The 24,496-nt window shown below is 41.6% G+C and overlaps 1 protein-coding gene and 1 long non-coding RNA gene across 3 annotated transcripts in view; both read right to left on the bottom strand.

The window, feature by feature from the left end:
- Positions 1-24,496, bottom strand: part of FNDC1 (fibronectin type III domain containing 1) — a 91,663-nt gene that overhangs the window by 21,789 nt on the left and 45,378 nt on the right. Inside the window, exons 7-14 of one of the 2 annotated variants that reach the window (XM_035108622.3) lie at positions 20,559-23,594; positions 17,907-18,025; positions 17,699-17,810; positions 16,327-16,683; positions 11,176-11,241; positions 7,647-7,793; positions 2,537-2,767; positions 1,320-1,428 (exon numbers count right to left, since the gene is read on the bottom strand). In XM_035108622.3, coding sequence (XP_034964513.3) covers positions 1,320-1,428; positions 2,537-2,767; positions 7,647-7,793; positions 11,176-11,241; positions 16,327-16,683; positions 17,699-17,810; positions 17,907-18,025; positions 20,559-23,594 — 4,177 coding nt within the window. Of the gene's footprint in view, positions 1-1,319; positions 1,429-2,536; positions 2,768-7,646; positions 7,794-11,175; positions 11,242-16,326; positions 16,684-17,698; positions 17,811-17,906; positions 18,026-20,558; positions 23,595-24,496 lie in introns of those variants that run through there. The other variant, XM_088666295.1, reaches the window with a different exon arrangement.
- Positions 12,001-16,320, bottom strand: LOC148686287 (uncharacterized). Its single transcript, XR_015949024.1, has 2 exons — positions 14,823-16,320; positions 12,001-13,252 (listed from the first exon to the last, which is right to left on the bottom strand). It is a non-coding gene; the product is annotated as an uncharacterized LOC148686287 (long non-coding RNA).

The following is a 24,496-nucleotide window of genomic DNA, read 5'->3' as shown; positions in this document are numbered from 1 at the left end:
GATCTTTGCTTGTATCTCCTCCCAGTATGAATGTGTTATTGCTATAATTCAGAAGTGCGGCAAGGAAGACAATTCCCATGCAATTTCAAGACTGAACACAATAATTCTGCCCCAGCTGTACTGAGAGCTTGATAAAAAAACAACAACAGAAATGATTTGGGTAGTTGAGTTACCAATTAAACTCAATAGCAGCCACCAGATACTTCAAAGGTTTTTAAAAATCATTTTAACCACCTAAAGGATTTTTTAAAAAATGGACCTCTCAAGGATAGGATACTGTAAGTTGGGTATCACAATAGGCTTCTCCTCAAATGACAACAGCACCCAAAGCAGGACTGCCTCTGATGATCTTAGCATCTAGGGCAGGCATAGGCAACCTTGGCTCTCCAGATGTTTTGGAACTACAACTCCCATGATCCCTAGCTAACAGGGCCAGTGGTCAGGGATCATGGGAGTTGTAGTTCCAAAACATCTGGAGAGCCAAGGTTGCCTATGCCTGATCTAGGGAGATGCATATGGAGAAATTGGTTATGGTGGCTAGAAACACACACACACACACACACACACAAAATTGACAACAAGGCAAGTGAAAGCCTCTTCAGCTTTGTAGCATTAGTAGGCCTCTCATCTGCCAGCTTTCTTTCTTCCTCCTACCCAACCTGTAAGCCTGGGAAAGTATGGAAAAAGAGCAGCCGAGAGGCCCTCCATAACTTTTCTGCTCTCAGCAATGAAGGTTTCCGAGCATGCCTGGACCCTCCACACTCAACAGGAACTCTGGAAATTGTAGAATCCCCCCCCCACCGGTCAACGAATTAGAAGGGTTCTAAAATATGTTTCCAGAGTTCTCATTGGAAGAAATGCTAGAATGGTTTATGAGCAGCATTCAGCTTTAGCATAGACTGCTCCCCCTCCATCCCACATGCATATATCTCCAACAATTTGGTACTTTATGAAAGGAAAGGGGATGAGGGGAACTGGCAGATGAGAGAGTTGGTGCTGAGCCATTACAAGCCAAGGTGAAATTTGAGGGCGACGGGGCTGGTTTTTCAATGGCCTGGTGACTTCTGAACCCTATTTTCATGAAATTCTTTTCCATTTCTAACACTAACATACAGTATTATTCCGTCTATTTGGGGGGACTCCGATTTAAGAAAATGGGGGGGGGGAGATACTACCTGCGTATAAGGCGAGCCCATATTTTCAACATTATTTTACAGTAAAAAAAACCATAGTCTTATACATGGAAAAGTACGGTATGTACCTATTTTATCATTAGGCCACAAACAATTTCAAACTGCATTCCAAAAACATATCAGTACCTTGTATTTGGCTTCAGGTTTTCAATGGGCAAATTAGTGCTTCCTGCAGTCTTAGTTGACCACTTGTTCCTGATGAAGTCATCGTAAGATGCACTGTAAACTAAATATCCTGCCAAGGAAAGGAGATAATATGTCCATCATTTATTTGAACACTTATTTACTCCCCTACCTGCTCTTTGTCTCCATCCCCAAGGGGCAAAAAGAACGTGTTAGGAGAGACAGTTCCTCTGGAGACAAGAAAGGCCCATCAAGACTTTCCTTCTTTTCTCAACTATTTAAAAAATACCACTCAGCCAAAATTGTATTTGAAAAGGACTTTCAGTTACAGAATTGGGGCAGGGAGGTGAAAAGGGGGTGAAAAGAAAGGAGAGGGCGTTTTTTAGCCTTTCCTTTAACTTCTGGCAGTTTCTTTCTTTCAACTCTTTGTAGGAGAGGAGTGATGTCAGCATAGGAAAATTCACACCCCATCCTAACTTCTTTCAACAGTACACTCTTTGACACTTCTTCTACTTCTGCACTGAAGCAGAAAGCTAAGCCTACTGGCAACTCCCAAACAGACACACCTTCACACAGGTTATCAGAATTACCTTGTAGGTGCTCCACCTGTCCATGTCCAGCAGCAACCTTCACAGCTTACAATACACTCTTTATTCACTTCATCGGGATTAGTTGTTTACATTCCACATTGCATTTGTGATATGTTATTTTCTCTTCGTCTGGCTTTGAGCCACTGCACCTGGTAGTCTTTTCTTGAGCTTTCACAAAGCTGGAAATCACCAACCCACTAACCCAATCTTAAACTAGATCAGCCTATTTTCAGAGACATTGGCATGCGGTCATTAATATGTTAGCAAGTTTTAAAACACCAAATAACATAACGTTGGTGTTATGGGAAGGTTTTGTAGTGTGTGATTTCTTTTTGCAGCCACTGCACAAATCCAAAACTGAAACAGCGCATCGGTTGCTGCTTCATTCAACTGTGGTATTAACAGCTAGAAACATGTTTGATTCCAAATACTTCTTCAAGCCCGCACTGTGCTGAGCTCCCTGTACCTTGCACTTGATCAGAAACCAGAAGTGGTGCTCAGAGTTGCCTCATCTACCACTACTGCCTTTTACACTGGGCAAAATGACTTAGCTCTGGGTAGGCGGTACAAGACAAAACAACCATCAGTTACCAGTCCAATATTAATGGCCAGGAAACGGCATAACTGTACCTGTGACCAGATCCCCCTGAGTAGGCTTAGCCCAGTCGACAATCACAAAGGAATGGCAGCCTTCCACCGCTACTATGGTGATATTGTGAGGGGCCTTCTGAGGACGCATCTCTGTCCCTTTTAGGTCACTGGGTATGAGCTCAGCCAGGCTCTCCACTTGGAAGTGCTCTAGTGCCTCTGTCAAAGAGCAAGGAGCTGCTGGGTCTTTGTTTAGATAAGTCACATAAGGAGCTGGAAGAGACAGAGAAAGAGAATATTCACTCCAAAAGTCTGTACAGAAAGATGGATTATTAAAAAAGAATTCCTGACGTTCAAAAGAATTTTTTCCACAGTGTATTGAAACTGCAAACCAGAAAGAGTATACATTTGTTTTTTAAACACTGTAAATTAGACATTCATTTCCTGGATTTAGAATTTGTATATTTTCCTACCATTTGCTCAAATTTTCAAGAATACAGAGTGGTGCCATCTGGAAAGCTCCTAGAGCGGTATGAGAAGGCACATAAACCTAGTGCTGAGGAAGCCACCAGCATGGCAAATATTCATTGTGACTAAGCCACATTCTGATGGCAATAGATGGAGAGCAACAAGCAACTGGTGCATATTAGGGTTTGTTACTGACGCTCAGAAGCAATGCTGAATGTTGCACCAATGCTTTATACTAAGGATCAGCAACTGGTAGCCCCTGAGATAATTCTGGCCCCTCTAGGGACACTATTTGCTGCCCCGGCAGTTGCCAACCAAGAAGCAAGAGGGCTGTATGAAATGAGTGTGATCATGCCCTAAGCCCTCTTTGGGGAATAGTAGTGGGGGAGAGACTCAGCACCTTCTAAAGTGGCCTGCTAACTTCGAGGAAAAGCAACCTGTTCCCATTTCATTTGGATCAGCCAAGTGACCTCTGTAGGGTGCACTGACTTCGCTCTGCCTCATCTTTGTCCATTCAGTAACACAGCTGCACTTACTGATTGGTTGGGATCATTTCAAGGAAAGGAGGGCATAAAATGGCACTGAAAATACAGTAGTTAGGGGAAACAGTGGTAGCAAACAGACATTAGCCACAGTAAAAAGAAAGAGAGAGAGAAGAGGTATACAAGCTGGTATGGAGGAGAACCCTATTGCCCCCCCTCAAAGCATGTCTCCCCCCTCAAAAAACAGCAACTTGTGAATGAAGATTTGGCATACAATCTATAAATTGCATTTCTGTTTTATAACAACATGATGCTCACTCCAACATTGCTCAGGAATTAATAGGCACATTTATTCCCTCAAAGGTCATCTTCAAGTTGAAAGATGTTTTACTGTAGTCACTGGAAATGTTTATTCAGCGACAGTTTACAGATTTTGCTAGATGGGTAATTTTTTCCTCTTTCTCCCCTTAAATGCCTTCAAATGTTTATATAAGAGCAATGTTCTTAGTTTATCTTGTTAGATTTCATGCCCTCCAGGGAGCTATTTTCCAGAATGTGTCATGTATTTATCTTTAGACACTCCAAGGGCTCTCTATTCCCAAATGACTGAGAAACCCTGTCCAGGAGAGGAGAGGGAGGCCAGTCAACTGCTCAAAAGAGATTAGCTGAACAACTAGTCAAAGTCTTGATTGATATAAAACCATTTTATGACAATCTAATTAGGTCACTAACTTTGCCAAGTGACATCTAAGGACTCTGGGGTGGACATTTTACATCATTGTCCCTGCAGAGCCCTCATCAATCACCACTGTCAGGAAGAATCAGGGGCTGCAGAATGTCTGTCGTCAGTTTGAGGAGGAGCAACACTTCAAAGCCTATCCATAACATTTCTGTGAACATTTCCATTTCTGTGAACAGCACACCAGAAGCAAGCCTCGCTGCTGCTCAATTCAGTTGCGAATTGCCAAAATTCACAATAGAAACAGATTGATAACTAAAAGCAGAATGCCCTGTTGGGCCTTCAAGGACACAGAGGCCTCCATTGGCTATTTCCGAAGCAGGTGAGAAGGAAAGGAGACAAACTTCATACTTTGCAAGCACCTGCCCATAAAAAAGCACATATCGGGTCCTCCCTAACAAGAGGGCACGTGTTGCGGTGGGACCTGGCAACCAGACCTGTGTTGTGGGTGGGAATGTTTGGATGGCCACAACACCCTATTGGAGGTCCCTTGATGCTGGGTGCAATTAGACCCTTGGGATGCCAGCGAAATTGTATCGAGGGACTACTATTTAAGCCCATGCACATATCCCTGAGCTTCTTCTTTGGGGCCAGTGCATTGGAACACCCGCCCACCTCTCCCTATATTTAGAGCTTGCACGCATGACCTTGCTATGCCATCGTGTGTCATCTGTCGTTGGGACAGGCAGGAATTTTCCCCACTTGGCTGATTGGCTGGTGCCATTTAGGTTTCGCCTGCCGCATAGCAAATCGTCACAACTTCTAAGGTTGTGGATAGGCTCTGGTTCAGGTGATAGGGGTGGCAGAGCGGTCTGGCCATCCCTATGCGATGGGCATTCTGTTAAAGGAATCCTGGGACACTTTGGTTGGTCAACCCTGAGAGGGATTGTGCCCTGAGCCTGAGTCCAGGGGGGCATCTGGCTGGTGGACTGGCTTGACCCCGCCTTCCACTGTGCCAGGTGTTCATCCAAGGCTGACCTATGGTGTGCCCTGGGTCAGCACTGCCTGCAAGGGTGCAGGGAGCTAGTCAAACCAGAGACTATGCAACCACTCACTTGATTGTAATCAAGAAAGCTGTGGCCTAAATTCTGCCAAAAACCAAACCAAAAATCTGAGTCTTGTCTGAATTTATTTGGGATGGTTAAAGGGTCTACACACACAATGAGCTTTGTGTAAAATGCTTCTTTTTGTTTTTACAATCAAGCGGCATACAAATTTTATGAAATAAAAATAAAACAATGTCTTCTCACGATTGGGAACTCTGAGGAATCTGTAATTGTTACCCCTGTTGGGAAATTTTATTGTCACCCCAATGTTTACTTCCTTCTTTGTTTCTTCAGCTACTTTTGGTGCTGCTCCCCTTTCCTTTTGTACAATGGGACTTTTAACCCAGAGACAAGATTTGTCCTGACCACTGTTGCAAAATCTTAAGATTTCTCTCTCCTCCCCCACCTTAAAAAGGCTTTTCCTTATAGGCCTAAACTAGAAATTCAAAGGAGTGCTTCATTCCACATTATGTAGCAAACTTTGTTTCACATCATTTCAAACAACAGGAGATCAGATGTTTGCAATTACACCAAGACGCAGAGTGTCATGCACTTAATATCTCCGACTCTATGTTTGTTCTCTCTATCTTTTATGAGTATGGTTTGCTTTCTGTTAAGAAAATCTAATGAAACTCTGTTCATTACTTTCTAGCTTCTCCCTTCCAGGAAGGTTGACTTTGGAGCAGAAGTGTAGCAATAAAACCTATTTAAGTCCAGATGAAGCTGAATCAGTTTCAAAAGAGAGGAAATGACTTGCCTGGTGAAATGCAAAGGTAGGACTGAGAATCATTCATATCTTTCTTTCTGCATAGACCATCTCCTTTCCTATAAGTCAATAGTCTCTGCATTTGCACCTGGGGTGAATATTGATTTTAGGAAAATATTTCCCTATCAGAATGTGGGAACATGCACACACTCACTATTTCTAACTTAAGTGTCCCTATTTGGACCGTTCAAGAATAAATCTTCTGCATTATGTGTTTCCTTCTTCTTAAAGGCAAAATTTCTTCAGCTGATTGCTCTTCCAAGTAGTGTTAGAATTTGGCGTACTGACCAAATGATCAAGGGGTGAGAGCAACACCCTTATAAAGAAAGGTTAAACATCATCATCATCATCTTTTACCATGTGTGAGTCTGCTTGTGAACATAATGTGTCTTTCCCCCCTCAATGGTTCTTTAACTGAGGGTTTGCTTATCTTTTGAGAAGGGGGACTGCTTCCATAATTTAGCTACTAGATCCTAAGCAATAAAAAACTCATTGCCACTTCCCTCCTAAAACACATTGCTTAGTGACAACATAGGATATAGAACTAACATGATAACACGTGATTCTTCGAATCTTACTGATTGCTTCATTAACAATGTTTTGTGCATCAGTTAAGTTTTTAGCCTTGGGTCCGTTTATGTTGTGTGCTTTCTCATTCTCAAAAGAAAGATGCCTTTGATTAAAGTTAACATTAATCAAAAAGTCATGATTGGCTGCAACTCCCGACTGAAGGTACAGTTAAATGGGAAACTCGGGTTAGCTGCCACACAACGCAAGGATGGCTCTCTCCATAGGAAGTATAGTGGAAACCCAGGAGTATTCCACATTTGATATAAAATAGCCCACCATTCTCTAAACCAGCATTCCTTAAGCAGAGCCAATGGGATGATGGGAGTTGTAGTCCAACAACATCTGGAGGGCACCTGATTGGGGAAGGCTACTCTATAAACATTAGTAGAGCACTACAAGAACAGACAACTCCTCCAAGGAGAACTCCATTATCCTAGGAGAATATCTCCGTTTGAGAATATCCAAACAAGTGAGTTTTAGCTATGGCTCCTCTACCTGCTCAACAATAAGAACGCAGAGTGCGGGCCAGACTTCTGTAAACATGGCTCTAGTCATGGGATCAAACTTGCCACCAAGACACAGCACCTGCAAGCATCCTGGCATCACACGCAGCAAATACTGTGCCAGTTGGGAGATTCTGTATCAATGATAGCAGCTGCACACAGCATAGGGCAGACTTTGGCAATCTGGTACCCGCCAGCTGTTTTGAAATACTACCCCCATCACACCCAGCCCAGTTATAGTCCAAAGCTTCTGGAGAACACCAGGGTGGCAAATGCTGACATGGCACATTCAGAGCATGGTGCGCTTGACACAGGTCTTTTTCCACCATGGTCCTGGAGACATTGTATGTGGAGAAGAAAATCACAAATGACCACGTGTAAACCATGTCTTCCTTTTATCTGGAATGGTATGGCTCGAACGCAGTGGAGAATCAGGATGCATTTCGGTGTGTGCTTACCTGAGAGTAAGCCCCAATGAACTCAACAGGACTTTCTTCAGAGGAGACATCTAAGCATTGGGTTGCCGGCATACTACCGCTTAATCCATTGTACTTGCAAGATGCAAGTTTCAAACTTACCAGTGAAACGCCTCTCTCCAGCAGCGTCATATTCTAACAGAGGATCTGAGCCCACCACACTGAACTCGGGCAATGCTTCTGTGGTAGTGGTGGTGGCAGTGGTTGTGGTGGTTGTGGGCGCCAAAGTGGTTTCAAAAAGCTCATAATCTAGATAAGAAAAAGGATGAGGAGCATCAAAGGAACATCCTTACGAAAATTCCTCAGTTAATTTTTCCCAACATACATGTTTGTATTATGTGATCATTTTTTGCAAAGCATTTCCCCTAATATAATGCATGCTAATCTTTTTTGCACTAATATATGGACTGTTGTGCACTCTTGACTGGAGAAATGCACTTCAAAATTTGGAGAAGAGCCAACTGCGAAGGATAGCTGTGTTTCAGTTCGAATATTGTTTCCGAAAGTACAAATCAGGTAAGTTCTCCTGTAACAGGCGCTCACCGCTTTCCTGGCGGGTGTCGGTTGCAGACCCTCGCTCTCCGCCTCCCTCCCAGCAGCTGGAAGGCACATGGTCACTGGCTGGCAGAGATTTCCCTTCACTGCCCCCACTGCCAGCACTCATGGGGGCGTGACTTCCTGCACAGTAAGCCAGGTTCAAATGGGCCAATCAGGACTCCAGTTGTGAGGGGATTCCTGGCTGGCTGGCCACTGCCCACTGCCATGCCAAGCCAGACAGCAGCACATAAAAGGTCATCTGTGCATGGCTTCTGCAGCGCAGTGTTTGCCTGAGTCTACTTATCTAAGTAAGATCATGGCCACTGGTCCCATCACCTCCTGGCAAATAGAAGGGGGAGAAATGGAGGCAGTGAGAGATTTTACTTTCTTGGGTTCCATGATCACTGCAGATGGTGACAGAAGTCACGAAATTAAAAGATGCCTGCTTATTGGGGGGAAAGCAATGACAAACGTAGACAGCATCTTAAAAAGCAGACATCACCTTGCCGACAAAGGTCCGCATAATTAAAGCTATGGTTTCCCCAGTAGTGATGTATGGAAGTGAGAGCTGGACCATAAAATAGGCTGATCGCCGAAGAATTGATGCTTTTGAATTATGATGCTGGATGAGACTCTTGAGAGTCCCATGGACTGCAAGAAGATCAAACCTATCCATTCTGAAGGAAATCAGCCCTGGGTACTCACTGGAAGGACAGATCCTGAAGCTGAGGCTCCAATACTTTGGCCACCTCATGAGAAGAGAAGACTCCCTGGAAAAGACCCTGATGTTGGGAAAGATTGAGGGCACAAGGAGAAGGGGACAACAGAGGACGAGATGGTTGGACAGTGGTCTTGAAGCTACGAACATGAGTCTGACCAAACTGTGGGAGGCAGTGGAAGACAGGAGTGCCTGGCGTGCTCTGGTCCATGGGGTCACGAAGAGTCGGACACGACTAAATGACTAAACAACTTATCTAGTTATCGGCCGGGGGGGGGGGGGAATGGCACTGCGACTGCGTCCACAAATGTGAACTGAATCAAGTTTCTGCTGCCTCCCTACCCTGGTCCCCTCTCTATTTTCCTTTAGATGCCAAACAAAGGCTGTCCTGTGTACCTGGCTTTGGCCATTTCCTTTCTCGTTCTGCCCAAGTTGTGTCTGCTTAGGTTTGGCAGCTGGGCAGCTGGGACTGTTTTAATTTGTGGTGACTTGCTTTATTGGCAACATTACTTCCCTGCTGCTTTGTTTTGCATCTCTAAATCCACTTTTTCCTTTGAGCTTGTTTGAATGGCTTGTCTTAAGCACTTGTTAGTTACTTCAAATTTTGTTCATGGGGAGGAAGGCAATGTACATATGTTGCAATGAAATAAATAAAATTGGGTCATGCCCAAGGATACTATTCTGAAACAGGGTGACCATGTGCCCTACTTTACGGAGGGCAGTCCTCTATTTGAAGACATCCTCTGCATGAGGCCTGCCCAGCTGAAGGGAGAAAAGGAGCCTTGAAGTTGCCCATCTACATTTAGCATGCGGACAACACACTGAGCAAGTACATGGGTCACGTGGCCATAGTCTTGTGGTGAGATGTACAGTACTGTATTTTTATTCATATTATAGTACTTCTAAATGTTAGTATATGCACACTTTAGACAAATGTGTGTCTTTTTCACACTTCCTTTGGGTGATGCATGCCCTCTATTTGGCAATATTTAACTGAATACCTACCACAAAAATAAGACTAAATAAGACTAAACTGAGAAACAGACCAATCAGAAGATCATATTTTTTATTAAAACAAAAAACCTGGATCTTTCCCACTTATGCAGAAAGAAGATGTAGGTCAAATGTTGACAGCAATTCTTTTAAATCGCTTCGGGACTATCTGTTGTGGGTAGCAATTCAGAAATTCAATGAATTAGCTAGCTAACAAAACTACCCACCTGCTACCCCCAAGCCTAAGACTTACTTTCTTGTCTGTCTCCCTGCCTCTCTTTCCTCTTTGGCCAAGCTCTGATATATGAAGTGAGCTGGGTTGAAAGAAAAGCACTTGTACACAAGGTTACGGAAGAGTAAAGCCATGGATGGAGTTAGACTTCAGTAACCCTCAGTCATGCATTCCTTTTGCTGTTGGAATAAGCCCAGCCCTTTCTACATAATCAGAGCAGATCCTTGTTTCAACATGAAATCCATCCATCAATTTAAGGTTTGTTCGTTTTTAAATAAATGTGGACCTGCCACCATCACTTCTGATGGTGCTCACTGGGGCAAGACGATTTGAACATATTCCACCAATCCTGGCCCAGCTGCACCAGCTGCCAATTAGTTTCCGAGACCAATTCAAAGTGCTGGTTTTGAACCATAAAACCTTAAATGGCTCAGGACCTCAATACCTCTAGGGCCACCTTTCTCCATACGAACCTACCCGGACCCTGAGATCATCTTCTGAGGACCTTCATCATGTGCCTCCTCCACCAGAGTTCCAGAGAGTGACAAGATGAGAACGGGCCTTTTCTGCAGTGGCTCCCCATTTGTTGGATGCTTTCCCCAGGGAGGTTTGGCTGATGCCTTCATTATATACCTTTAGGCGCCAGGCAAAACATTCCTCTCTTCAACCAGGCCTTTGGCTGATTGACATCCATCCAATACCCTTTTAAATGTGTTGTGGGAGGGAGAATTATTGGTTTGTTTTTATTCTTTCTTATTATGTATTTTGTGTTTTTTATCTTGTATTTTTATGTTGTGAGATCTACGGATGAAGGCCAGTATAATAATAATAATAGGTTGTTGTTGTTGTTCTGAGAGCCTGAGAGTACTAAAAACAGAACAGCAAGCTACAATTTCTTGTTCAGATGTATTTAGACCTGAGTGCTGGCTCTAGGCCAGGCATCCCCAAACTTCGGCCCCCCAGATGTTTTGGACTACAATTCCCATCATCCCTGACCACTGGTCCTGTTAGCTAGGTATCATGGGAGTTGTAGCCCAAAACATCTGGAGGGCCGCAGTTTGGGGATGCCTGCTCTAGGCTATCAGATGACAGTGCAGAAACGAAAGGAATCCAAAGCACTTCAGAAAAGGACTTTTACTATTAATCAGTACCTCCATCGTATATCACATATGACTCTGTAGTTCCCGTCACATCTGCATCAAGCCCTGAGAATGTATCTATGGAAAGAAGAAGACATTGGAATGAAGCAGGTTCCCCTTTGCCCTAGAGATTTCATAACAACAGTGCACCCAGTGCAAAGCTTTATTTTCCTATATAAATGGATGACAGATAATAATCACTTGTATGGGAGCTAGTAAAGGAGCTATGCTCATGAGCAAGCTTGCTCCTATTTGCATCACAGCTGCCAAGTTCTCCCTTTTTTAAAGGGAAATTCCCTTATGCTGAATAGGCTTCCTCGCGAGAAAAGGGAAAACTTGGCAGCCATGATCTGCATAGTTCTTTTCTAATATATTCTATCCCTTGGTCATGTTAGAAAGTGACAGAATGTTGGGCACTGAGGCTTTTACATATAGATTATTGTTAAATGTATGCCTTCCTTTAAAACATTAATCACAGATACTATTCTGCAACTGTGCAAACGATTACATTTAAACCTCTGACTATAACAGCCTAGTAATATTTGCCATATATTTTTCTATCCAGTATTATCACAATAAATTTTAAAAGCCTTGTACAGTATTACCTACTTATGGCAAGTCTTCATAAAACAGATTCTAATCCACTGCTTTAAAAAATGTTAATATAAATCTAGGTAAAGGGGCCCCTGACCATCAGGTCCAGTCGTGTCCGACTCTGGGGTTGCGGCGCTCATCTCGCTCTATAGTTCATGGTAAAGCAAATGGTTAATGCCTGGCTGATCAAGTTCAATTTTCAGTAGCAAACAAGCAGATGTAAATGATATCTGAGCAACAGCATTGTTTTTGAAGCATAACCAGTATTTTTTTTTCCTGGTTCTGCCCTTACGTTTTATATATTTCAAAAGCAGTTCAATTAATGTAACTGTTGTTTCCATGTCAAAGCAAACCCTGGGGAGCAGGGAGTAATAGAAAAATGGTTCATTCTTCTACAAAAGTGTTGCCAGCATTTCTGCTTAAGAACATATTAACCACATCATTTTCACTTGATTTTTGTCCCCTGACGGTACATCCATCCACTCACTTACCCCACCACCACCACCACAAGCTTACAGAGTCTATTGGGCATCAATCCAGTGAATTTTGAATGCACTGAACAAAGCTAATTGAGAAAAACACTAGCTTTACCAAGCATCTTTAAAAGAAAAATTAACACAGCCAGCAAATTACTGAAACTCAGATATGCAGGAAATATGAAAAGACTGGTCCTTTAATACTTTCATGCTTATTACTGTTCTTCAAGTTTATAGGCCTATATTTTCCAGTAATATGATAGCAGCAGTTATAAAAGTGGCTTTTAATGGCTTTGTTGACTAAAGTTCCTCAAAGAAGTTGAGCCGTCTGGAGTTTCAGTGCCACATAAGCTTGGGCTCCTCGTGTATTCTCCGACTACCAGAATCATATCTGGTAAAGTCATCTTTATAAATCCTGAGCAGGAAATTGGACCAAAGGGTTAGTAGAACCCACAGCAGCATTTTTCACACCACATTTTCTTAGTCTGTTTGGAAACATGTCAATATATCGGATTCCTGAGAAATAACAGCATATTGAGTATGGTGCTTTGTTTTTCCATCTTGCGAGAACATTCTGGAACTTTCTTAGCAGGCTAATTTTTACTGCATTTGGTAGCAATATACGTAATGTAAGACTGCATTCATTTTCAGATGTGGTTGTTGAGTAGTGCGTCTTTTTTTGCAATGCTCTCTCCATTATTGCTTTCGTCAGCCAGCCAGCCTAAGTTCCACAGAGCTCATACATTTATCCTTCATGGAAACGTTCATAACACTCCAGGTGCATTGCTACGCTGCTCAGGTGTTTCAGTGTGTAAGAAGCAAAACTAGCTCAGGCAGCATTCTGTTTTTCCACACTTCCATCTGAATTACAGGGGAAAGAGCCCTTGAAATCTTGGACTTCTGAACAGGGACAGCTGTTTATTTTGCAGAGCATCAGTCCCTCAATAGATTTGCTTTACTCCATAAATGATATTGTGTGGTTAGCAATGCTAGGTCCAGACCAACTGGAGAAGTGGTAGCTGAAAAGAACACACACCGAGAGAGAAATCAAATTCCAAAATATTACTTAGGCAGATATCACCCTAAGCACGTACATATCCAAAGCAAGAAGTCTTTGCATGCTTATTCATTAATTTTGGTTTGAGGAGCAGCTCTGATCACATATGTTCACTACCTGAAGGAGTGTCTCCACCCCCATCATTCTGCCCGGACACTGAGGTCCAGCACCAAGGCCCTTCTGGCGGTTCCTTCACTATGAGAAGCCAAGCTACAGGGAACCAGGCAGAGGGCCTTCTCAGTAGTGGCACCCGCCCTGTGGAACGCCCTCCCACCAGATGTCAAAGAGAAAAACAACTACCAGACTTTTAGAAGACACTTGAAGGCAGCCCTGTTTAGGGAAGCTTTTAATGTTTAATAGATTATTGCATTTTAATGTTCTGTTCTGTTCTGTTGGAAGCCGCCCAGAGTGGCTGGGGAAACTCAGCCAGGTGAGTGAGGTAATAATAATAATAATAATAATAATAATAATAATAATAATAATAATTTATTATTATTATTATTATTACACAAACATTGTGTTCTACAGAGCAGACTCCAACAATGCAATATATGTGGAAAGCCCCTCACTGATATTGGAGCTCCATATATGCCTCAGCGCTCCCATGGGGCTTGAGATCAGGGATACAAACAAGAAAGAAAAAATAATGGCATAGACTTGGATAACATTTAGCTGCAAGTCCTGTATGACCTGATCCCCGTTTTCTGTTTTGCTCATTCCCACCTGGCCTGAGAAAACGGGGCTCTGACTGACTCCAGCTACAAAGGCAGTGGCGGCCACTGGTTTAAATTTCATTTAAGTTTTGGTTTTAGTTTATTTATATGCCACGTTTCCACAGTGAACTGTGCCAAAAGCAGCTCTCAACACACACAAATATACATCAGCATACATAACATTTGAAAAAATCCAATTCCAACAAACTAAACTAAAACAAAATCAACAATTCAATTTTATAATAATATTGCAATGTGCAGAGAAAATCACAAAGGTATTTACCATAACTTGGTTTGGTTCAGATATAATGTGTACAAGGGCTCATGCAAAGCATTACATTTGAAATACTAAAGGTATCCCTTGGTGCTGGACAGTTGGCTGTTATTTAGTTCCTGGAGAAGAGGAATTGCTTGTTAAACCACTGTGGGAATTGGTCTGAGAGGAATAGGGGATCTCCTAACAACTCTCAGCATCCTTAAGGAACTACAGTTCCCACGATTCTTTTTTTTGGGGGGGGGCATGACTGTTTAAAGTGGTATGATACTGCTTAAATGTATAGTGCAGATAGCCCCTAACAGACAAAAGAACAAAACAAAGTGCCTGGGCTTGTTTGGGAGGAAAGGTGGGGGTAGAAATTTAATAAATATTTTTCCTGCACACCAAGAGGCAGGGGGCTGGATCTTCTCACCAGGCTAGGTGGTTCACAGCTGGCTCCACCATCTCTCCCCTAGAAGGCCCGGCCAATAGTGCTAACGAACAACAGTAATTTCATTCAGATCTATTTATTTTTAAAACACCCTCAAAGAGAGATTACTCACCTAGTACAAATTTGAAGGGGGGGGTCATTTCCTTCTTGTTTTTCTTGCTGAGATTCTGCTTCCTCTTTCAGGTTTCTGCTCAGTCATTTCCTTCTAACCTCTTCTTTGTTACCCCAAGTGCTCCATCCTAATCCCGCTCTTGCTCCTTGATACTAATTCCATTTTGTGGTCATTTTTATAAGGAATTCCTTTAGAGTATTTTATTATCCGGCTAAATTCAGGAAGCCATTTCATGATGTGGTGCTCCATGGTGAAGACATTGAAATTCGAATGGATATATAATAACGGATGGCGACAAGATAATACACATTCAATGTCCTGACTGCCTTAATATTTATGGAATGGTTAACCTACCATAGTGCATCTTTACAATAATTGATTTGATTCATTAGTCATTTCCCTTGAAGTCTCACAGTGTCTTACAAAAATAAAATACCAGTGCATCGTACAAAAACAGTCAAAACTAGATTAGCAACACTAAAAATGATAAACTGACCACTTGGTAAATCAGCCATTTGTCCTGACTTGCTAAATCTTACCATGCTTCTCCCCACTCCCCTGGGCAAGAAATGGGATTCACCAAACTTTTTACCGTTTGGCAAATAGTGACATGCACTCCATGGTAGTTTACCACACCGTAAATGGTGGGCTCCTTGATGGCAGTGGCAGGGATACGATATAAAGCAGAGGATGCTGACCTTGATATCAGGCCTCGGGAATCCGTGGCTGTCCAGATGTTCTTGGACTTCAACAACCATCAGCTTCAACCAGCATTGATCAGGGATAATGGGAGCTGTAGTCCAAAAACATCTTACAACCATAGGCTCCCCTTCCCTGTTCTATATGATAAATGCATCGTATGGGTCAAGTCTTTACCCTAATGCAGTGATTCCCAACTTTTTTATTTTGGCCAGGCCCCACTTAAGCATCCCTAAAATCCTGATGGCCCCCATGACATATAATTCTTATTATTCAAAAAGTGAACTCCTATTCACGTGGAGGAAGCCTAAAAGGCCATTCACTATTAATAACTCATTCTCAAATTGGCCCCCTTAAAAATCAAATTGCCCCCCTGTGGGGCATGTGCCCCACATTGGGAACCATGGCCCTAATGTCTCATCAACAAAGCAGCTGACAGGTTTGTGTGCTATTTTTGCATACCCACCCAATATTCATTAGGGATGAGATTTACTTTTATACAACTAAAAACCAGTGTGTGCTTCTCCTCCTGGTTTTAAAGGATGGTATGCAATATTCTTCCATCTCTACTAATTCAAGCAACACGATGATTCATCACAACAGAAAACAGGAGGAAATGGGAGGGGGCACATCTTGGTTTGTTGCTTCATCCATGGCCAGTGTTCATATAAGGTACCTGCCACCCGAATCTTGCCTGTCTGCACTGCTACTGGAATTATTTAAATGGAAATACTTCTTTCCCCCGGTGGAACAGTTGCTGCATAGCCACATACATATACACATAAACTAGCAGAAAAGTCAGTACCTTCAGAATTGCATTCAGGCAGACCGTCAAATCCTAACACTATATTCCCCTCTTCATCATACTCTGCGTACGTCCCAGGCGGGCAGGTAGGCTGTGGTTTCTCAGTTGGTGGCTCAGTAGTTGTTGGTTCAGGAGTGGTAGGTTCAGGAGTGGTAGTAGTAGTGGCAGTAGTTGTCCTCACGGTTGTTGTTGTTGTGGAAGGAGTGGTTGTCTTTTTAACCATTTCAAGGCCTATCAGTGGCTTCCCTCCCAGGCTGATGATTGGTTTATCTTGTGCATTTGCTACAGGTTTGCTAAATCTCCCATGCCCAAACAATGGCAAACCATCTGGGCTTACTACAGGAGCTCCTTTGGAATCTAAAAGAACAGAAGAAGACAAAAATTTACTTCAGATACAGTTAATACCATGAAGTTTTGCTTTGTGGCGTTTGAGGGACTACTGGGGCGGGGGCAGAGGGATTGTTAGGAAGAATAGGTACATGCTTCTGTTGCAACAAAGCTAGCAAGATGTAGGGGCTGCCCTGAAACTTAAGAAGAGACTTGGTGAATCAGGCCAAAGGCCCATTTAGTCCAACATCTTGTTCTCACATAGGCAAGCCATATTCTCATAGGAAGCCCACAAGCAGGATCGGAATGCAGCAGCACTCTCCTCACCTGCAGTTCCCAGCAAATGAGATTCATAGGCATGCTGCATCAATATCTAGAGAATACCACGCGCACGCACGCACGCGCACACACACACACAAAATTTCCCGTCTTTTTCATAGCTTTGTATTGTATAGTTTGCTATGCCAATGGGCTCTAGTCAGCTCATCAGATAGAAAAAGTGTCAAGTAATTCAGTTGGGACGCAGGTGGCGCTGTGGGTTAAACCACAGAGCCTAGGGCTTGCTGATCAGAAGGTCGGCGGTTCGAATCCACACGATGGGGTGAGCTCCTGTTGTTCAGTCCCAGCTCCTGCCAACCTAGCAGTTCGAAAGCACGTCAAAGTGCAAGTAGATAAATAAGTACCGCTACAGCGGGAAGGTAAACAGTGTTTCCGTGTGCTGCTCTGGTTCGCCAGAAATGGCTTTGTCATGCTGGCCACATGACCTGGAAGCTGTACGCCGGCTCCCTCGACCAAACGCGAGATGAGCGCCGCAACCCCAGAGTCGGTCACAACTCAGTAGAAATGGGATGGAGAAGGTGCAGCCTTTCAAATGTTCCTGAACTCCAACTCCCAGCAGTCCTGACCAGCATAGTCAATGGTCATGGATGCTTAGGAGGTTTGAAGTCCAGTGACATCTGCAGAGCCACAGGTCTCCCTTCCTGTGTTACAAGAACCCATACTCTGAATAACCCACATTCCGCCCTATGTTCATATTGCCACTTACCAACAATAGTCCGGCCATCTCCTCCTAATTTCACTCTAAGAGGTTTTCCCTGGGAATCTTGGAGGTACCTTCCTTCAACATTCAGCACCAGCCCTCGGTCAAGATCTACAATCTAAAAGCAACGTGTAGATTGAAAGGCTCTTCAACATGAAATAATATAACGTTAAATCTTAAAAGTATTTTGTATTTTCAAATAAGGTCACCCTACCCACTTTATTCCTTGTGGACCATTTATTATCTTCTGTCCATTTCGCTTTCCATTAGTACCAGGGACTACTTTATTATTTTGATCTGGTTTTGTGGTTAGATTGGGTCTGCCACCATTTCCTGAAATATATACAACACAAAGTATGCATTATCCATTACTTTGTCTATACTCTGTCCATTCAGTGAAATTATAGTTCCAAATATTTATAATAAAACAATGTTTATTTGTTTATTTATTTATTTAATACAATTGGTATGCTATAAAACTATAAAAAAACTATAAAACTATAAAACCCAAAGCTGTTTAATAAAACATATGTTAACATAGAAATGTATTTTATATACTGTACATACTTGTACAGTATATTCATTTATGAAATAATGCGGGTATTCCATTGGGATGCAGGTTAAAAAAAGCAACTTGCTTTTTTTAGATGACTTGATAATTGAGTTGAGAAACCAAAATTATGTCTCCCTAAAGTTTTAGAAAAAAATACAAGAGTTTGGGCAAGTAGCAGGATTTAAATTAAATAAAGAAAAGACAAAAAAAATGAAGGAACCGGAGAAAAAGTAATTGCAGGAGATCACAAGAAAAGAAATTTACAAAAAAGTCAAATATTTAGGAATTTGGCTTACCAACAAAAATTTAAATTTATATAAAGGTAATTATGAGAAAGCTTGGAATGAGATTAAGAAAGATTTGGAAATTTGGAACAGAATGAATCTTTCTCTGATGGGAAGGATAGCAGCAATAAAGATGAATGCACTACCAAAGATGTTATTTTTCTTTCAGTCAGTACCGATACTAAGTAACTTTGTCTGCTTCAAAAACTGGCAAAAAGATATTTCTAAGTTTGTCTGGAATTGGAAAAAGTCTAGAATAAAATACAAAATACTTATAGATACTAAAGATAGAGGAGGCTTCTCCCTTCCAGACCTAAAATTGTATTATGAAGCAGCTTGCATCCCGTGGATTCAGGACTGGATTAAATTAGAGAGAGATGAAATATTATATGTGGAAGGACATGATAATACGATTTGGTTGGCATTCATATTTATGGTATGGGAAAGATTAAAAAAATGAAGGTTTTCATAATCATATAATAAGAAAAACACTCATAAAAGTGTGGAATAAACAAAGATTTTTTAGAACCCAAAACTCCATGGTGGCTCTCGCTGGTGGAAGCATTAGCATTAAACCTCTTTCTTAGTAAGAGAGGAAATTGGCTTACGTACAGAGAATTATTAATAGAGGCTAAAAAAGGGTTAAAGCTGAAAGAATAAGAGGAACTAAAGATCACACTGCAAAGTTGGTTACATCAATTGAATGAACAGTTTAAGGAAGACAATAAGAAAGGTTTCAGCTACACAGTGTCAAACTTCAAAAAGAGATAATTGAGAGTGATACAAAATTACTTTAAAAAATGTATAATCTCCTGTTATATGGGGAAACGCTGGATGAAATGGTAAAGTCAGCACAAATAAAGTGGGCTCAGGATTGGGAAGATTGGGAAAAGATGTGAAAGGTGAATTTAAAATTTACAGATTGCATCATGTTGAAAGAGAATATATGAAAATGATGTATAGATGGTATATTACACCAGAGAAAGTGGCAAAAATGTATAAAAAGGGATCCAAAACCTGTTGGAAATGTAAAGAAAAAGATGGTATATTTTATCATATGTGGTGGGAATGCAAAAGGGTTAGAAATTATTGGGAAATGATATATAATGAATTGAAAAAAATGTTTTAAAAGACTTTTGTTAAGAAACCAGAAGCATTCCTCCTAGGAATTTTAGATCAAGATTTAAAAAGAAAAAAGAAAATTGGAAATTATTTATGTATGCGACAACAGCGGCAAGAATTATATTAGCACAAGCTTGGAAAAAAGAAAACAGATACCAACGGTAAAACAATGGCAAGGGAAACTTATGGAATATGCAGAACTGGCAAAATTAACAGATAAATTACATGAAAAGGATAACAGAGACTTTAAAAGAGAATGGGGACTATTTACAGCATATATGAAGAAGCAACATAAATAATTGGACTCACTGGCAGGGTTTGAATAAACAAACACAATTCTTTACACATTATATTTAGGCATGGGATATTCTTATGTCATAGTAGATTTCACCTGCAGATGTTTTTTTGTTTTTCATCAACATTCTATATATTAGCTAGATATACAGGATTTGTGTGACTAATAATCAATTGAAGGAATAAAATTCAGTTGACCTATCAGGACATACCCTGAATAAAAAAAAACTATGCAAGTTTATGAATACTCACCCACTAGTGGTCAGGTCTACCTAATATTAGGTTCAAATTGAATAATCTTCTGCAGATATAGTGAATTAGGACACACTAGATCGAATAATCTTCTGCAGATATAGTGAATTAGGACACACTAGTGAGATGCTGGGAGCAGTGAGATTTGGGGATTGGCCAAAATGAGGCAAGGAATTAAAGAGCCCCATAGCAAAGTAGGTGAACTGATAGATGGTTTCAGAACAAAACAATTTCCACTGATGGGATCTCAAAACACAACGTTTGGGAGCATCTTATAATATCACATTTTCTTCATAAAAGAATTAGGATGGGAGGAACACACAGTTAACAAGCATTAATACAAGCATCACTAATGTATTACCTTGCCTGTTAGGAAGCCTAAACTGCTGTCGTTGAGAAGGGTTGGATAACCTTGAGTTTTGTGTTCGTTGATTGGAGGACACTGAGGATGAAGAATGTGTTGGAGAAGCAGAGTGAGTGGGATGAAGCTGAGAAGATCCAGAAGTAGAACCAGAGGAACGTGGTGAAGCCAAGTTCACTTTAGGAAATGTATTCAGTTTGTTAGAAGACTGTGAAGACCTGGAAGTTAAAGCAGTAGATCTACTCAATGCAGTGTTCGATGTTTTAGAAGTGGGCTCTTCCTCCTCCTCCTCTTGTTTGTACACTTCCTCATCAGCCAATTTTGCTTTTGGGGGCAATGCAGGGCTTGGTGATTTGCTTTTATCACCAGCAACATTGTTATTTAGGCTTTTACTGCCCCTAGAAATTGAAGAAGATGGCAACTTTGCTGCTGGAGATGTTGGATTTTCCTCCATTTCTGACTGTTCATAATCCTCATAATCACCACCACTGTTTATCAATTGATGTGTTTTAGAGGATGACATTTTGGGAGAAAGTTCAACTTTGGTTGGTGCTGGCTGCAGGAGTCCATATTTTTTGTCTGTCTGAGATGCTGTCCTAGTAGGGACTCTGGAGCCAGATGGATAGCGGGGCACTGAAGGATGAGTTTGTCTCAGAGAAGTTGAGGATGATTTTGAAAATAAAGAAGTTTCTTTGCTGTAGTGATGGTCTTTGTCTATGTCTCTGTTAGAGGTAGATGCTGGCTGAATGGCTCTGGATTGATGGGGAGATGCAAGCAATTTAGATGTATCAGATGTATCTTCACTGGATGCAATAATCTTTGACCCAGTATGTTTTCCTGGTGACAGACCTAAACCTCTGGAGGAGGTTAAAGACTCACGCTGACTTGGAGATCTTTGCCCAGATTTACTGGTCTGGGACTCAGAATGCTTTGAAAAAGAGCTGGTCCTTCCCTGAGATATTCTCCTAGATGGCGCGACTTCTTTGGCAGGTATTGAATAAGAACCCTTCTGTTCCTCTTTATCATTTGCCTCTTTATAATAATTTTCCTCCAAACTGTCATCATCTCTGACTTCTAGTTTTTCATTACTTTGGTGGGATGATAGTGTAAGGTGGCTTCTTGAATGTTGTGACTGATCAGTTGATGTTTTTGAGGAATAGCTGGTTTCTGGATGAAGTGTTTTACGGGATAAAGCATGAGACCTTCCCATTAATGGTTTTTTAGACGAAGGTGAGGCTTGCTTTGACTTAGGAGATGTATCTTTGCTCTCAAGATGGTCAGGTTGATATTTAGAAGCAGGAGACTGTAAAGGAACTGACTTTTCCATAGATGTCCTTAATAAAGAATCAGAAGGTGGAGATGAGCCTCTGGACCTTGAACTATGGCCATTTGTTAACTGAGAAGAAACAGCGGAATGATGGTTTGTTCTGCTTAATGAAGGAGACTGGCTAGACACTGAAGACACAGCATCAGAGTGTTGAACTTTAAGTGAAGAATCTGTAGCTTCCCGTTCTTTGCTATAGTCTTCTTGTATAACTCTGTGATGATGCTTAGATTCAGCCAGAGAACTCCTCCTTTTGGTATAGTCCATTGAAGAAGACTGTTTAGAAAAGGATGGTGAATAAGCATTAGGAAGAGTTGGAGGCAGAGGACTTTCATCTTCACCCTCCAGTTCTTTGTCTTTATTGGAATTGGACCTGTGATTACTGCCTGATGCCAAACGTAAACTGGACTGAGGTTGAACCTTTGAGGACTGTGTAGTAGAGGGGCTTTTCGGGGGTGGAGTCCTGGTACCATACATATTACTGCCTTTGTTGGCAAATCTGTTGGCTGATCTATATTTGAACAAATTAAAGCGTTCAGATGCAGACAAACTTGAAGAAGACCTAGAACTGAATCTAGAAGATGGCCTTCTTCTGTTCTCTTCATCTTCTCCTTCATCATTTTCACTATTAGCATCAGAACCTTCTTTTCCCTCAGCCTTACGTTTAGCAGATGAGCTATGTGAGTGAGGTAAAGTATGAGTAGCAGCAGCAGCAACCGCAGAAACTCTCGGATCTCGTGGCACATGGCGGTTAGAGTGCAGGAGAGGCCTTGTTTGCACAGATGCAGATGAACTGCCCTGAGGAGAAGAGAGCCTGGAACCTGGTCTTTGCTCTCTTTTTTCTGTTTCTTTGCTTTTATCAGCATCAAAAGCATCACTGGTATCAGGGGGAACTAGTTTATAAGAGGGATGGTGTGAATGACTTTGAGAATTTGTGGCTGCAGATGATACAGAAGGAAGGAATAGTTTTGTGGGGTGATTCTGGACTACCTTCCGAGATCCAGGTGGCTGCTGATTTGAATGTGAATGCTTAACTTCTGGAGGTTTAGGTTTTTCCTCTGCACTGTCAACTTGATCATTACTTTCATTATCAACTGGCAGATTATCCAGTGTGACTTCATGGGAAGAAGGTAGTCTAGAGCTGCTCTGTCTTAGATTTTTTGTTTCAATTTTGGGATAGTTAGGAATGGAAGATAATGAAGGGTGTGGTGAGAGGAAGGATGGTGATGACCGATGCTTATCAGTGCTTGCTTGCCCTGTTCTTACAGGTGTGCGTGACCTATGAGGTGTTTTACCTGAGGAAATGACAGAGTGTGGAGGTTTAATTGGGGACTGTGGCTTCACACTGCTCTTAACATCCTGATTTTGTGGCTGCACTGTTGCAGCTTGTTTGGAGGGATTGTGGTCAGAAGTGTCTTCTCTGGAGACAGAATCAGTTTCTAGCTCTGCTCCCTTTCTAGAAGACACCTGAGGCTTGGTAGGGACTCTGCTCCCAGCTAGGAGTTTATTCTTTAAGTCAGAAGCAGAACTTTTTGAATCTCTGCCACCAAGAAAAGTGGATGAATGATCCAAAGTTTGCTTAGAGGAAGAGGACGGTGATGAGGCAGAAGAGGTGTGAACAGAGGAAGAAGGCACAGAATTCTTAGATGCTTTCGGCTCCAAATCCGCATCAATATTTGTTTGTTGATCAATATTTGATTCACCTATATTGGCTACAACAGAAGAGGGGGAAGGGGGAGGGAAGGGAATTAAACATAGAAATCTATAAAAGTAATCAACTGTTATTAAAAGAAAATGAAAATAGCTTGCCTAATGAAACATTATGGCAGCAATCCCAAACCCTGTTTTAAATTATGGTGATTCAATGCCTTTGTCCTAAATCTATGGTTCTCGTTCACATAGCCATGGAATAAACATAGTAATGAATATTCATAAATAGTCGAAAATGGACAATTTGAAATGTGAAGTTATGAAGTTGCATTTTAAGACAAAAATTTAATTTGAAATGTGAGGGCCTATGACTTGTAAGCTTTTTCATTTGTTTTGCTTTTTGAGGAATCAGTTGTGAAATGTCAAAAACTAAATGCCACTGGATGCCAAAAACTAAATGCCACTGCAGAGCAAATCTATCTGTCTCAGAGACAAACAGAACAATTCAAACTAGGAAGCAGTGAGGTTCTCAATCAACCACCACATTCCAAGCCCTGCAATCTCATGCCAGCCAGGGTGCAAGGACTGTGACTCAGTGCCTGGAGAGACACTGCCAGGCAATACACAATAATGAGTGAGATGGACCTCTGTCTTGGTATATGGCCATTGGGGAAGTGTGTGCAAATGTGTATGTATGTATATGTATATGTATATGTATGTGTATGTGTATATGTATGTGTATATGTATATGTATATGTATATGTATATGTATATGTATATGTATATGTATATGTATATGTATATGTATATGTATATGTATTGTGTGTGTGTGTGGAATACTTTAAAATTGTTATGCCAGTACCAGGGCTAGTCCCCTCACAGAATCTGCAGGGCTTTAGATACAGTAGAAGAAACAGTAGTAGTAGCTTCCTACCTAGCTGGCCAAAGCTCGGACCTCCATGGG

Source organism: Zootoca vivipara, chromosome 3 (assembly GCF_965207765.1).
Source record: "Zootoca vivipara chromosome 3, rZooViv2.hap1.1, whole genome shotgun sequence".
Taxonomy (NCBI): Eukaryota; Metazoa; Chordata; class Lepidosauria; order Squamata; family Lacertidae; genus Zootoca; species Zootoca vivipara.
The sequence above is the reverse complement of the archived record's forward strand: the minus strand, read 5'-3'. Positions and strand labels throughout refer to the sequence as shown.